At 42.3% G+C, this 15,781-nt stretch overlaps 1 protein-coding gene across 1 annotated transcript in view; it reads right to left on the bottom strand.

The window, feature by feature from the left end:
* The window catches only part of sema7a (semaphorin 7A), a 79,677-nt gene that overhangs the window by 44,564 nt on the left and 19,332 nt on the right, over positions 1-15,781 (bottom strand). Inside the window, exons 2-6 of the mRNA XM_042327624.1 lie at positions 15,337-15,476; positions 14,099-14,140; positions 5,455-5,550; positions 2,359-2,461; positions 505-615 (exon numbers count right to left, since the gene is read on the bottom strand). Of these exons, the coding sequence (XP_042183558.1) occupies positions 505-615; positions 2,359-2,461; positions 5,455-5,550; positions 14,099-14,140; positions 15,337-15,476 (492 nt within the window). The remainder of the gene's footprint in view (positions 1-504; positions 616-2,358; positions 2,462-5,454; positions 5,551-14,098; positions 14,141-15,336; positions 15,477-15,781) is intronic.

Below are 15,781 nucleotides of genomic sequence, written 5' to 3'. Positions count from 1 at the left end.
TTATCACATGAATACAATATATATTAATACATTATCACCTCAATACATTATATAGTACACTATTATGACATTAATACATTATCACCTCAATAAATGATATAGTACAATATTATCACATTAATACATTATCACATCAATATATTAAATATTAATACACCGTCACATTAATACAGTATCACATCAATACATTATACAGTAACACATTGTCACATTAATACATTATCACATTAACACATTATCACATCAATTAATTACATATTAATACACCATCACATTAATACAGTATCACATTAATAAAGTATGCAGGGTAGCCTAGTGGTTAGAGCGTTGGACTAGTAACCGGAAAAGTCGTTCTGCCCCTGAACAGGCAGTGAACCCACTGTTCCTAGGCCGTCATTGAAAATAAGAATTTGTTCTTAACTGACTTGCCTAGTTAAATAAAGGTAAAATAAATAATACTAATAAAATACATGATATATTCATTCATTATCTCTCTTTACATACCGGTCACCCACTTGTCATACATCCATACATTGGTTCTGCTGCCAGCTTTCCTTCTGAACTGTAATGAGCTCCCATCACTGTATAAAGGAGCTGCAGCATATAGGTCCCCCTCTAAAAGAACAGACCCACGTTACAACAAGGAAGCAAAGACATTCAATAATTCATTGCATCCTGGTAAAAAATAGACACATTTTATAAGGTATTTCTACTGGATTTGATTAGGTATGATCTTATGTCACACACAGAGACACACACAGACACACACAGACACACAGAGAGACACACAGAGGCTCACAGACACACACAGACACACACAGAGAGACACACAGAGACATTCAATAATTCGTTGCATTTTTGTGAAAACGTACGTATTCAACGCCAAGGGATCTGATTGACCAACCTTTGGACTACATGACCAAAGGTATGTGGACACCTGCTCGTCAAACATCTCATTCCAATTCAAAATCATGGGCATTAATGTGGAGTTGGTCCCTCCGTTTGCTGCTATAACAGCCTCCACTCTTCTGGGAAGGCTGTCCACTAGATGTTGGAACATTGCTGCTATAACAGCCTCCACTCTTCTGGGAAGGCTTTCCACTAGATGTTGGAACATTGCTGCTATAACAGCCTCCACTCTTCTGGGAAGGCTTTCCACTAGATGTTGGAACATTGCTGCTATAACAGCCTCCACTCTTCTGGGAAGGCTGTCCACTAGATGTTGGAACATTGTTGAGGGGACTTGCTTTTATTCAGCCACAACGCCATTAGTGAGGTCGGTGCACTGATGTTTGGCGGTTTGGCCTGGCTCGCAGTCAGCATTTCAATTCATCCCAAAGGTGTTTGATGTGGTTGAGGTCAGGGCTCTGTGTAGGCAAGTCCACACTGATCTCGACAAACCATTTCTGTATGGACCTCGCTTTGTGCACGGGGGCATTGTTATACTGAAACAGGAAAGGGACTTCCCCAAACTGTTGCCACAAAGTGGGAAGTACAGAATTGTCTACAAGGTCATTGTATGCTGTAGATTTCCCTTCACTGGAACTAAGGGGCCCGAACCATGAAAAACAGCTGCAGACCATTATTCCTCCACCAAACTTTATAGTTGGCACTATGCATTGGGACAGGTAGCGTACTCCTGGCATCCGCCAAACCCAGATTCATCCGTTGGACTGCCAGATGGTGAAGTGTGATTCATTACTCCAGAGAACGCATTTCCACTGCTCCAGAGTCCAATGGTGGCGAGCTTTACACCACTCCAGCATTGCACATGGTGATCTTAGGCTTGTGTTCGGCTGCTCGGCCATGGAAACCCATTTCATGAAGCTCCAGACTAACAATTATTGTGCTGACGTTGCTTCCAGAGGCAGTTTGGAACTCTGTAGTTGCAACTGAGGACAGACGATCTTTACACACTACGGGCTTCAGCACCCATGGGTCCCGTTCTGTGAGCTTGTGTGGTCTACCACTTCGCAGCTGAGCCATTGTTGCTCCTAGACGTTTTCACTTCACAATAACAGCACTTACAGTTGACAGGGGGGCAGCTCCAGCAGGGCAGAAATGTGATGAAATGACTTGTTGGAAAAGTGGGATCCTATGACGGTGCCACGTTGAAAGTCACTGAGCTCTTCAGTAAGGCCATTCTACTGCCAATGTTTACCTATGGAGATTGCATGGCTGTGTGCTGGATTTTATAAACCTGTCAACAACGGGTGTGGCTGAAATAGCTAAATCCACTCATTTGAAGAGGTGTCCACATACTTTTGTATATATAGTGTGTTATCTGCCACTGAACCACTGAACGTTAAGTTTGTACTGTAGGGAAGACAACAGTCGACAGCTATGTGCTCAACATACCTACAGTGAGGGAGAGTGCATTCTGGGAGTAAACGTAAGGAGAGAGTCCAGTGCCTTCGTAACTCTCCACAATCTCAAGTGTGTGATTGGGCATCTGAGAATACTGTGGCATAAACACAGGAAAAACACTCATCAACACAGGAACCAAAGATCACAGTGGGCGACTCACAAATGGCACCCTATTCCCTATGTAGTGGACCTAGTGTTGGACTAGTAGCCAGCAGGTAGCCTAGTGGTTAGAGTGTTGGACTAGTAACCAGCAGGTAGCCTAGTGGTTAGAGTGTTGGGCTAGTAGCCAGCAGGTAGCCTAGTGGTTAGAGTGTTGGAGTAGTAGCCAGTAGGTAGCCTAGTGGTTAGAGTGTTGGACTAGTAGCCAGTAGGTAGCCTAGTGGTTAGAGTGTTGGACTAGTAGCCAGCAGGTAGCCTAGTGGTTAAGAGTGTTGGACTAGTAGCCAGCAGGTAGCCTAGTGGTTAGAGTGTTGGACTAGTAACCAGCAGGTAGCCTAGTGGTTAGAGTGTTGGAGTAGTAGCCAGCAGGTAGCCTAGTGGTTAGAGTGTTGGACTAGTAGCCAGCAGGTAGCCTAGTGGTTAGAGTGTTGGACTAGTAACCAGCAGGTAGCCTAGTGGTTAGAGTGTTGGACTAGTAACCAGCAGGTAGCCTAGTGGTTAGAGTGTTGGACTAGTAGCCAGCAGGTAGCCTAGTGGTTAGAGTGTTGGACTAGTAGCCAGCAGGTAGCCTAGTGGTTAGAGTGTTGGACTAGTAGCCAGCAGGTAGCCTAGTGGTTAGAGTGTTGGACTAGTAGCCAGCAGGTAGCCTAGTGGTTAGAGTGTTGGAGTAGTAGCCAGCAGGTAGCCTAGTGGTTAGAGTGTTGGACTAGTAGCCAGCAGGTAGCCTAGTGGTTAGAGTGTTGGACTAGTAGCCAGCAGGTAGCCTAGTGGTTAGAGTGTTGGGTCAGTAACCAGCAGGTAGCCTAGTGGTTAGAGTGTAGGGCCAGTAACTGAAAGGTTGCTGCATCAAACCCCCGAGCTGACAGGGTAAAAATATTTCGTTCTGCCCCTGAACAAGGCAGTTAACCCACTGTTCCCTGGTAGGCCTGAACAGGCAGTTAACCCACTGTTCCTAGTCCGTCATTGTAAATAAGAACTTGTTCTTAACTGACTTGCCTAGTTATTAAATAAAGGTTACATTTAAAATGTTATTTTTATTTTTATAATTTTGACCAGGGCTCATAGGGAATAGGGGGCCATTTGGGACATGAAAACATATGATGGAACCAATCAAATCATACTTTATGTCACATGTGCCGAATACAACAAGTGTAGGCTTTACCGTGAAACGATGAATACAACAAGTGTAGACTTTACCGTGAAACGATGAATACAACAAGTGTAGACTTTACCGTGAAACGATGAATACAACAAGTGTAGACTTTACCGTGAAACGATGAATACAACAAGTGTAGACAAGTGTACAACAAGTGTAGACTTTACCGTGAAACGATGAATACAACAAGTGTAGACTTTACCGTGAAACGATGAATACAACAAGTGTAGACTTTACAACAAGTGAAACGATGAATACAACAAGTGTAGACTTTACCGTGAAACGATGAATACAACAAGTGTAGACTTTACCGTGAAACGATGAATACAACAAGTGTAGACTTTACCGTGAAACGATGAATACAACAAGTGTAGGCTTTAAACCAACAAGTGTAGACTTTACCGAAACGATGAATACAACAAGTGTAGACTTTACCGTGAAACGATGAATACAACAAGTGTAGACTTTACCGTGAAACGATGAATACAACAAGTGTAGACTTTACCGTGAAACGATGAATACAACAAGTGTAGACTTTACCGTGAAACGATGAATACAACAAGTGTAGACTTTACCGTGAAACGATGAATACAACAAGTGTAGACTTTACCGTGAAATACGATGAATACAACAAGTGTAGACTTTACCGTGAAACGATGAATACAACAAGTGTAGACTTTACCGTGAAATACGATTTACCGAATACAACAAGTGTAGACTTTACCGTGAAACGATGAATACAACAAGTGTAGACTTTACCGTGAAACGATGAATACAACAAGTGTAGACTTTACCGTGAAACGATGAATACAACAAGTGTAGACTTTACCGTGAAACGATGAATACAACAAGTGTAGACTTTACCGTGAAACGATGAATACAACTTTACCGTGAAGTGTAGACTTTACCGTGAAACGTGTATTTACCGTGAATACAACAAGTGTAGACTTTACCGTGAAACGATGAATACAACAAGTGTAGACTTTACCGTGAAACGATGAATACAACAAGTGTAGACTTTACCGTGAAACGATGAATACAACAAGTGTAGACTTTACCGTGAAACGATGAATACAACAAGTGTAGACTTTACCGTGAAACGATGAATACAACAAGTGTAGACTTTACCGTGAAACGATGAATACAACAAGTGTAGACTTTACCGTGAAACGATGAATACAACAAGTGTAGACTTTACCGTGAAACGATGAATACAACAAGTGTAGACTTTACCGTGAAACGATGAATACAACAAGTGTAGACTTTACCGTGAAACGATGAATACAACAAGTGTAGACTTTACCGTGAAACGATGAATACAACAAGTGTAGACTTTACCGTGAAACGATGAATACAACAAGTGTAGACTTTACCGTGAAACGATGAATACAACAAGTGAAATGCTTACAAGGCCTTAACCAACAGTGCAGTTCAAGAAGAGTTAAGAAAATATTTACCAAGTAGGCTAAGGTAAATAATTATCATAAATGACATAGCAATCAATCATCACCATGCTGGGTGGACGACCTATGAACTATAGTGAGAAAGACCTGCTCGGTGGCCGACCTGTGAACTATAGTGAGAAAGTCCTGCTGGGTGGACGACCTATGAACTATAGTGAGAAAGCCCTGCTCGGTGGCCGACCTGTGAACTATAGTGAGAAAGCCGTATATGTCTCCCCACAGGAGACAGAGTTCAATCCCGGTCTCTAACCTTCCTACTACTCAGTTTCTACAACTGTCTAAGAAATCATAAAATAAACAAATCCTCACCAGCTTCCAGCACTGGGGCTTGTTCCCATTGGTCCCACAGACAAACAGACTGTCCTGAAACTTCTGGATAACAGTGATGACATTCTTACATGGACCCTGGGAAAGGGTTAGAATCAGAACATTAGAATCAGAACGTTAGAATCAGAATGTTAGAATCAGAACGTTAGAGCTAATTGTTTATAAAAGCGTGTGTTGTGTATAGTGTCAAACATTAAACAAAAAAAGTTTGTAATCACAGTATATCGCTACAAAAAAAATTCTAAAGCAACCGTTGAAGGTCACCATTGTTAACAACACCATTGAGAAAATCGACTCTCTTACTGCATGAGTTCAACCTGATCAACAACTAAATAGAAAGTAGGACTTTAAGCTTTGGGAAACAGCTGAACAGTAAAGTTGGCAGGCTGTAAGTGACCCTAGAAAACAGAGACGAGTTTAAGAGAGATTGAAAGAAAAGCCAAAGAAATCCAAGATAACTTAGACTTGGATATAGCGCACCTAGCATCGAGGATAGACAATATGGAAGCCAAAACTACCAGTGCAAACCCAAACCCATTCACTAAATTAAACCCTGAAGTGTCCATCATCACAGCAGGCCAACCATTCAAACAAGGAGAGGATGTGATGGAGAGAGCGGGGTACTTCTGACAGAGGGATCCCGATGCAGGACGTAGTAGCAGCAGAGTGGATGTGGACCTAGTAGCAGCAGAGTGGATGTAGACCTAGTAGCAGCAGAGTGGATGTAGACCTAGTAGCAGCAGAGTGGATGTAGACCTAATAGCTGCAGAGTGGATGTGAGACCTAGTAGCAGCAGAGTGGATGTAGACCTAGTAGCAGCAGAGTGGATGTAGACCTAGTAGCAGCAGAGTGGATGTAGACCTAGTAGCAGCAGAGTGGATGTAGACCTAGTAGCTGCAGAGTGGATGTAGACCTAGTAGCAGCAGAGTGGATGTAGACCTAGTAGCAGCAGAGTGGATGTAGACCTAGTAGCAGCAGAGTGGATGTAGACCTAGTAGCAGCAGAGTGGATGTGGACCTAGTAGCAGCAGAGTGGATGTAGACCTAGTAGCAGCAGAGTGGATGTGGACCTAGTAGCTGCAGAGTGGATGTGAGACCTAGTAGCTGCAGAGTGGATGTGGACCTAGTAGCAGCAGAGTGGATGTAGACCTAGTAGCAGCAGAGTGGATGTGGACCTAGTAGCTGCAGAGTGGATGTGAGACCTAGTAGCTGCAGAGTGGATGTGAGACCTAGTAGCAGCAGAGTGGATGTGGACCTAGTAGCAGCAGGTGTTACCGTTATCAGATGTTACCGTTATCAGGTGTTACCGTTAGCAGATGTTACCGTTATCAGATGTTACCGTTATCAAGTCTGTTATCAGGTCCGTTATCAGGTGTTACCGTTATCGGGTGTTACCGTTATTAGGTGTTACCGTTATCAGGTGTTACCGTTATCAGGTCCGTTATCAGATGTTACCGTTATCAGGTGTTACCATTATCAGGTGTTACCGTTATCAGGTGTTACCGTTATCAGGTGTTACCGTTATCAGGTGTTACCGGTATCAGATGTTACCGTTATCAGGTCCGTTATCAGGTGTTACTGTTATCAGGTGTTACCGTTATCAAGTCTGTTATCGGGTCCGTTATCAGGTGTTACCGTTATTAGGTGTTACCGTTATCAGGTGTTACCATTATCAGGTGTTACCATTATCAGGTGTTACCGTTATCGGGTGTTACCGTTATCGGGTGTTACCGTTATCAGGTGTTACCGTTATTAGGTGTTACCGTTATCAGGTGTTACCGTTATCAGGTGTTGCCGTTATCAGGTGTAACCGTTATCAGATGTTACCGTTATCAGGTGTTACCGTTATCAGGTGTTACCGTTATCAGGTGTTACCATTATCAGGTGTTACCGTTATTGGGTGTTACCGTTATCGGGTGTTACCGTTATCAGGTGTTACCGTTATCAGGAGTTACCGTTATCAGGAGTTACCGTTATCAGGAGTTACCATTATCAGGTCCGTTATCAGGTGTTACCGTTATCAAATCTTACCATTATCAGATGTTACCGTAATCAGGTGTTACCGTTATCAGATGTTACCGTAATCAGGTGTTACCGTTATCAGATGTTACCGTAATCAGGTGTTACCGTTATCAGATGTTACCGTTATCAAGTCCGTTATCAGGTGTTACCGGTATCAGGTCCGTTATCAGGTGTTACCGTTATCAAATCTTACCATTATCAGATGTTACCGTAATCAGGTGTTACCGTTATCAGATGTTACCGTAATCAGGTGTTACCGTTATCAGATGTTACCATTATTAGGTGTTACCGTTATCAGGTGTTACCGTTATCAGGTCCGTTATCAGGTGCTACCGTTATCAGCTCCGTTATTAGGTGTTACCGTTATCAGGTGTTACCGTTATCAGGTGTTGCCATTATTAGGTGTTACCGTTATCTGGTGTTACCGTTATCAGGTGTTACCGTTATCAGGTGTTACCATTATCAGGTGTTACCGTTATCAAGTCTGTTATCAGGTCCGTTATTAGGTGTTACCGTTATCAGGTGTTACCATTATCAGGTGTTACCGTTATCAGGTGTTACCGTTATCAGGTGTTACCGTTATCAGGTCCGTTATCAGAACCGTTATCAGATGTTACCGTTATCAGATGTTACCGTTATTAGGTCCGTTATCAGATGTTACCGTTATCAGGTCCGTTATCAGATGTTACCGTTATCAGGTCCGTTACAGTATGTTGCGTAACATCATCATTCGTACCGAGGCAGAGCATATCATAAACCCCAATTAAATTGTTGTACAAAATGGGCACATAAATAGCCTAAATAGCCTAAAAATGGGCACATAAATAGCCTTCTAATAATGAGTTAATTTCCTTCCCTTTAGTTGAGCTGACACCCTGTTCCGTGGAGAAACAGCAGTGCCAGGATCTTGGACCAGCAGCAAAAACAGCTGACAGGCCAAGCAACGCCCCAGAACTGACATGAACCAAGCTCATATTGATGTTTTGGAACTGGGGAGAGAGAAAAATCTACCGCAGATTGAGGTCCTGATTTTACAAAAAGAGCTACAGTAAATTCAGAAACAGGAACTCCTTCAGGGAAACAAATGACCAATGTGTAAAGAATGCTGATCTTTCTATTTATTAAAACAATTATTTATTAAAACAATGCTTTCCCTAGCAGTTTGGTGTCCTCCAGTCTTGTCCCCACTCTTGTGTTCTGGTTCTTTCAGTTCCACCCTGTATGGTACTGAGGTAAATACATTTGAATATAGATAGCCTAATTAGGAATTGCACGTGTCAATGACAGCATTCCCATTGGCATCAGCAGCATGGCCATCTTCTCCATTCTCCCCAGGTAGGTCCTCCTCAGTCTCCTCAGCCAGGTCCTTCTCAGCCTCCTCAGGTAGGTCCTCCTCCACCTCAGGTAAGTATTTCTCAGTCTCCTCAGGTAGGTCCTCCTCAGCCTCCTCAGGTAGGCCCTCCTCAGTCTCCTCAGGTACGTCCTCCTCAGTCTCCTCAGGTAGGTCCTCTTCAGTCTCCTCAGGTAGGTCCTCCTCAGTCTCCTCAGGTAGGTCCTCCTCAGTCTCCTCAGGTAGGTCCTCCTCAGTCTCCTCAGGTACGTCCTCCTCAGTCTCCTCAGGTCTCCTCAGATCCTCCTCCTCAGGTCCCTCCTCAGGTAGGTCCTCCTCAGTCTCCTCAGCCAGGTCCTCCTCCTCCTCAGGTAGGTCCTCCTCAGTCTCCTCCTCAGCCAGCCAGGTCCTCCTCAGTCTCCTCAGGTAGGTCCTCCTCAGTCTCCTCAGGTCCTCCTCAGGTCCTCCTCAGTCTCCTCAGGTAGGTCCTCTTCAGTCTCCTCAGGTCGCCCTCCTCAGCCTCCTCAGCCTCCTCGGGTAGGTCCTCCTCAGCCTCCTCGGGTAGCCTCCTCGGGTAGGTCCTCCTCAGTCTCCTCGGGTAGGTCCTCCTCAGCCTCCTCGGGTAGGTCCTCCTCAGGGGTAGGCCTCCTCCTCCTCGGGTAGGCCCTCCTCAGTCTCCTCAGGTAGGCCCTCCTCAGTCTCCTCAGGTAGGCCCTCCTCAGTCTCCTCAGGTAGGCCCTCCTCAGTCTCCTCAGGTAGGCCCTCCTCCCTCCTCAGCCTCCTCAGCCTCCTCGGGTAGGTCCTCCTCAGCCTCCTCGGGTAGGTCCTCCTCAGTCTCCTCAGGTAGGCCCTCCTCAGTCTCCTCAGGTAGGCCCTCCTCAGTCTCCTCAGGTACGTCCTCCTCAGTCTCCTCAGGTACGTCCTCCTCAGTCTCCTCAGGTAGGTCCTCCTCAGTCTCCTCAGGTAGGTCCTCCTCAGTCTCCTCAGGTAGGCCCTCCTCAGGTAGGTCCTCCTCAGTCTCCTCAGGTAGGTCCTCCTCAGTCTCCTCAGGTAGGTCCTCCTCAGTCTCCTCAGGTAGGTCCTCCTCAGTCTCCTCGGGTAGGTCCTCCTCAGTCTCCTCGGGTAGGTCCTCTTCAGTCTCCTCAGGTAGGTCTTCTTCAGTCTCCTCAGGTAGGTCTTCTTCAGTCTCCTCAGGTAGGTCCTCCTCAGGTAGATCGTCTCCTTGTCTCTTGCCAAAGTTATACAGAACTGCAACTGCAGTAATGATTGTCAGTGTAGTGTCCATCTTCGTGCAGAGCCTTCAGGCAGGGGGATCTTTTGTTCCACACTCCAAAAACTCTCTATGAGAGCTCTTGTCAGGATATGAGAGGTGTTGTATTCTCACTCTTCAGGTGTCTGGGGCTTTAAAAGGGGAGTCATAAGGTACCCACGACAGGCATATCCATTGTCACCTAGTAGGGGGCCTTCATATGCTCCCCTTTCCAGCATTGCACACAGTTGACTATTGTCAAAGATTCTGCTGTCATGGCTGGATCCTGGCCATTTAGCTAGGATGTTGGTGAGCTGACCTTTGACATCACAGACAGCCTGCACGTTGATGGAGCAGTAGGATGTTGGTGAGCTGGCCTTTGACATCACAGACAGCCTGCACGTTGATGGAGCAGTAATCTTTCTGATTAAAGAATAGTTCTCCATTCTCATCACCAAGGTTGGGAATAGGAATGTGTGTCCAGTCTATTGCCCCTAGTACACCTGGGAATCTAGCTCTCCTTTAAAATCCAGCTGCTGTTTCCTCTGTAGGACTGAACCTGATGTACTGATTCTTCAGACCGGCAATAGCAATGGACACTCCGACTACAATCCTGCAGACGGTTGACTTGTGAAGTCCAAAAAGGCCCCCATCCGCTATCCGGTTACATAGAGCCGTAGGGCCACCAGGAGCTGCAGTAGTGGGGGTACAGCCACGATCCTATCCCTCCCATACTTCATGGTTGGTCTTTCTTTCCAGTTGCATTACAGAGTCCTTGGAGAAGCAGTATCTCCTTGACAACTCATCGTTATCATGAAACTCAATAGGAGTCAACCGGTCTCTAATTATTCTCTGAGGAACTCTGTCGTTTTGGTCCCTCCACGGTAGATATGCTGCCCATTTTATCTGTTTATACCACCTCAAATGGCAGTTTAGAATTAATCTCCAATCTACGTTAATATTTAAAACATTTTGTATTGAGCAACAGGCTTAGAATTTATCTAGGTTTAAAGTGAAAACTAAATTTAGATTAGAGGAAGGATTTCATTTAACTAGGATTAGTTGGTGTAACAAGATTAATAGATAAAACCTTGATTTAAACCAGTTTAAGAGGTTATCCATGTTGGTGCAACTCACCCACAATGTGGGCTGGGCATCATGCAGGCGCATGACATTAGAATAAAATCAATCAATCAATCATATTAATATGGACAGATACCATTCAAACATTACCATATTAAAAACACACAACAGTCAGGTGCATTGCATCAGCACACTTTGCTTCTACACCTGCATTGCTTGCTGTTTGGGATTGTAGGCTGGGTTTCTGTACAGCACTTTGAGATATCAGCTGATGTACGAAGGGCTAAATAAATACATTTGATTTGATTTGATAGTAATGTTGAAGGGTAAATTAGATCGAAGGTTATATATTATTCAGACAGCCGGGGGGAAATGGAACCATATCTATTCTCAGTTTTGATTAAAATGAGTTGTGTGTGTATTTCCATGCTATGCTGAGTGCTGATCCTCTGACCCTGAGGAAGTCTCTAAATACTTCTAGTAGACATTAATATGAATCAGGGTGTTGTCAACTTTCAATAAAAACCTGTCAGTTAATATAGTTTTATATAGAATTGACATTGTTGAGAATACAAATATTCCAAAACATGCATCCCGTTTGCAACAAGGCACTCAAGTTATACTGCAAAAAATGTGGCAAAGCAATTCACTTTTTTGTCCTGAATACAAAGTGTTATGTTTGGGGGGAATCCATACAACACATTACTGAGTACCACACTCCATATTTTCAAACATAGCCGTGGCTGCATCATGTTAAGGGTATGCTTGTAGTTGTTAAGGACTGGGAAGTTTTTCAGGATAAAAAAAATTATAGAATGGAGCTAAGTACAGGCAAAATCCAAGAGGACAACCTGGTTCAGTCCGATTTCCACCAGACAATGAGAGTAGAATTCACCTTTCAGCAGGAACACAAGGCTAAATCTACACTGGAGTTGCTTACCAAGATGACAGTGAATGTTCCTGCATGCCCGAGTTTCAAAACTTGAAAATCTATGGCAAGACCTGAAAAGTGTTGTCTAGCAATGATCAACAACCAATTTGACTGAGCTTGAAGAATTTTGAAAATAATCATGGGCAAATATTGTACAATCCAATCTTAGAGACTTACCCAGAAAGACTCACAGCTGTAATTACTCTTAGAGACGTACCCAGAAAGACTCACAGCTGTAATCACTCTTAGAGACTTACCCAGAAAGACTCACAGCTGTAATCGCTGCCAAAGGTGTTTCTACAATGTATCGACTCAGGGGTGTGAACACTTATTTTTTAAAAAGTGATATTTCTGTATTTCATATATTTTTTTTAAATTTCACTTTGTCCAATATCAGGTATAGTGTGTATAGTGTATATAGTGTATAGTGTATAGTGTATAGTGTATAGTGTGTATAGTGTATATAGTGTATAGTGTGTATAGTGTATAGTGTGTATAGTGTATAGTGTGTATAGTGTGTATAGTGTATAGTGTGTATAGTGTGTATAGTGTATAGTGTGTATAGTGTATATAGTGTGTATAGTGTGTATAGTGTGTATAGTGTGTATAGTTTGTATAGTGTGTATAGTGTATAGTGTGTATAGTGTATAGTGTGTATAGTGTATAGTGTGTATATAGTGTATAGTGTATATAGTGTATAGTGTGTATAGTGTATAGTGTGTATAGTGTATAGTGTGTATAGTGTGTATAGTGTATATAGTGTATAGTGTGTATAGTGTATATAGTGTATATAGTGTGTATAGTGTGTATAGTGTATATAGTGTATAGTGTGTATAGTGTATATAGTGTATATAGTGTGTATAGTGTGTATATAGTGTGTATAGTGTATATAGTGTATAGTGTGTATAGTGTGTATAGTGTATAGTGTGTATAGTGTATATAGTGTGTATAGTGTATAGTGTGTATAGTGTATAGTGTGTATAGTGTATAGTGTGTATAGTGTATAGTGTGTATAGTGTATATAGTGTGTATAGTGTATATATTGTGTATAGTGTATATAGTGTGTATAGTGTGTATAGTGTATAGTGTGTATAGTGTGTATAGTGTGTATAGTGTATAGTGTGTATAGTGTGTATAGTGTATATAGTGTGTATAGTGTGTATAGTGTGTATAGTGTATAGTGTATAGTGTATAGTGTGTATAGTGTGTATAGTGTGTATAGTGTATATAGTGTATAGTGTGTATAGTGTATAGTGTGTATAGTGTGTATAGTGTATAGTGTGTATAGTGTGTATAGTGTGTATAGTGTGTATAGTGTGTATAGTGTGTATAGTGTGTATAGTGTATAGTGTGTATAGTGTGTATAGTGTATAGTGTGTATAGTGTGTATAGTGTATAGTGTGTATAGTGTGTATAGTGTGTATAGTGTGTAGTGTGTATAGTGTGTATAGTGTGTATAGTGTGTATAGTGTAGTATAGTGTGTATAGTGTGTGTAGTGTATAGTGTGTATAGTGTAGTATATAGTGTATAGTGTGTATAGTGTGTATAGTGTGTATAGTGTATAGTGTGTATGTATATAGTGTATAGTGTGTATAGTGTGTATAGTGTAGTGTATAGTGTATAGTATAGTGTATAGTGTATAGTGTGTAGTGTATATAGTATAGTGTGTATAGTGTGTATAGTGTATAGTGTATAGTGTGTATAGTGTGTATAGTGTGTATAGTGTATAGTGTATAGTGTGTATAGTGTGTATAGTGTGTATAGTGTATAGTGTGTATAGTGTATAGTGTGTATAGTGTGTATAGTGTATATAGTGTATAGTGTGTAGTGTGTATAGTGTGTATAGTGTGTATAGTGTGTATAGTGTATAGTGTATAGTGTGTATAGTGTGTATAGTGTGTATAGTGTGTATAGTGTGTATAGTGTATATAGTGTGTATATGGGTCAGAAGAAAACATCGAATAAGTCAACAGGTATACGTTCTGAAGGCACTGTATGTGGATTTACTCACCTCTCCACAGGTCTGTCCAGCTGCCGTGCCGAGTGAGAACAACTGCAGAACAAAAGAAGTGATTGAGAAAACATTCCCCTGTTTTACCTTCCCTGCCTCAGAGCTGTATAAGGCTCTGCTTTGGCTGAATCAGGAGCTTTTCATACTGTAAACCAACATATATCCAGGTTATTGCTTAACTCAAGAGGAATGCATGACTTTCATCTCAATATCCTGATTTTAAGAGCCAACTAACTTGGCCATCAGCGTAAATATTTGAGATACACAGTATATACACAGTACACAGATACACAGTATTTTCAGCTTGAAAGTAGACATTCCTCCTACCATTGTTAATATAACTAAATGTGCTTATGTCTCTGCATGGCTGGCTCTTTGGGGTTGTAGGCTGGGTATCTGTAAAGCACTTACAACTGCTGATGGGGGGGGAGGAAAGGCTTTATAAAATACATTTGAGTGAAATTGGTTTGAAACTGAAACCTACCTATCTGATGACAGACTTATCCTGAAAATGTAATAATAACAATAATAGCTTTGAGATGTCTACTGTTGATAGGTATGTAGCCCGCTGTGGCATTGACGTTATAATTTAATGTCTGGCTTTTGTAGCAAACCTAATGGCTATTATAAATCTCAAAGGGCCAGACATCGTTGCAAAGGTCAAAGACGTCCAGCCCTGTGAGACTAACCCAACAAACAAGTACCATGTTCTAGAAAGGAGAATATGACATTCAACATACTGTATGATACGAATTATTAAACGAAGGGCACTGCATATAAAATGAGCATGGTTTTTTATTTTTATATTTAACCTTTATTTAACTAGGCAAGTCAGTTAAGTTATTGCCTTTACCACCCTACTCTTCTACATTGGAACACACTGTACATATATATTTTTCTATTGTATTATTGACTGTATGTTTGTTTTACTCCATGTGTAACTCTGTGTTGTTGTTTGTGTCGGACTGCTTTGCTTTATCTTGGCCAGGTCGCAATTGTAAATGAGAACTTGTTCTCAACTGGCCGACCTGGTTAAATAAAGGTGAAATAAACATGTTTTTAAAAGACGAGCGACCCAGGGATGTGTGTGTGTGTGGGGGGGGGCCTTTAACAGAATGTGACTGGCAGAACTGGTGTTGTATGTGGAGGATGAGGGCTCTAGTAGATATCTCAAATAGGGGGGGGGTAATTGTGATCTTGGGAGGGAAGGAAAGGGAACAGTGCCTGTGTGTACAAACCTCTAAGATTCGATTGTACTCCACATCAATCTGAAAGACAAAGTCTGTGCCTCCAACGTACAGCTCATCACCATCTTCTGGTTGGAAGAAGACTGTGTGGTTCTGAGGAAGGTTATATTCCAGCCGGTCTTCTATCCTCTCTGGAGGAAGGAATAGAAAATAATCTGTATGGAGCTGAATGGTGGTACGGCCATAGAAAGAATGAGCTGCATTAGCTATTATTTACAATTATTAATTATATTTCTCTGGCTACAAGTAGAAGGTTTCAGAAAACAAAATGAGGACAAAGCAAGAATGTACATTTGTAGAAATGAAAGGGAACAGAACTGTTTTCATAATATTTGTGGGTAGATGTCAATACAGTAGTTCCACAGACAACTGTAATGCTGTTTTTACGTCCGTGTGGCACTATTCATTGACACACATATGATGGAAAGCATCATGT

This window comes from Oncorhynchus tshawytscha, linkage group LG01 (genome assembly GCF_018296145.1).
Source record: "Oncorhynchus tshawytscha isolate Ot180627B linkage group LG01, Otsh_v2.0, whole genome shotgun sequence".
Classification (NCBI taxonomy): Eukaryota; Metazoa; Chordata; class Actinopteri; order Salmoniformes; family Salmonidae; genus Oncorhynchus; species Oncorhynchus tshawytscha.
Note: the sequence above shows the minus strand (reverse complement) of the source record. Positions and strands in the feature narration are given on the sequence as shown.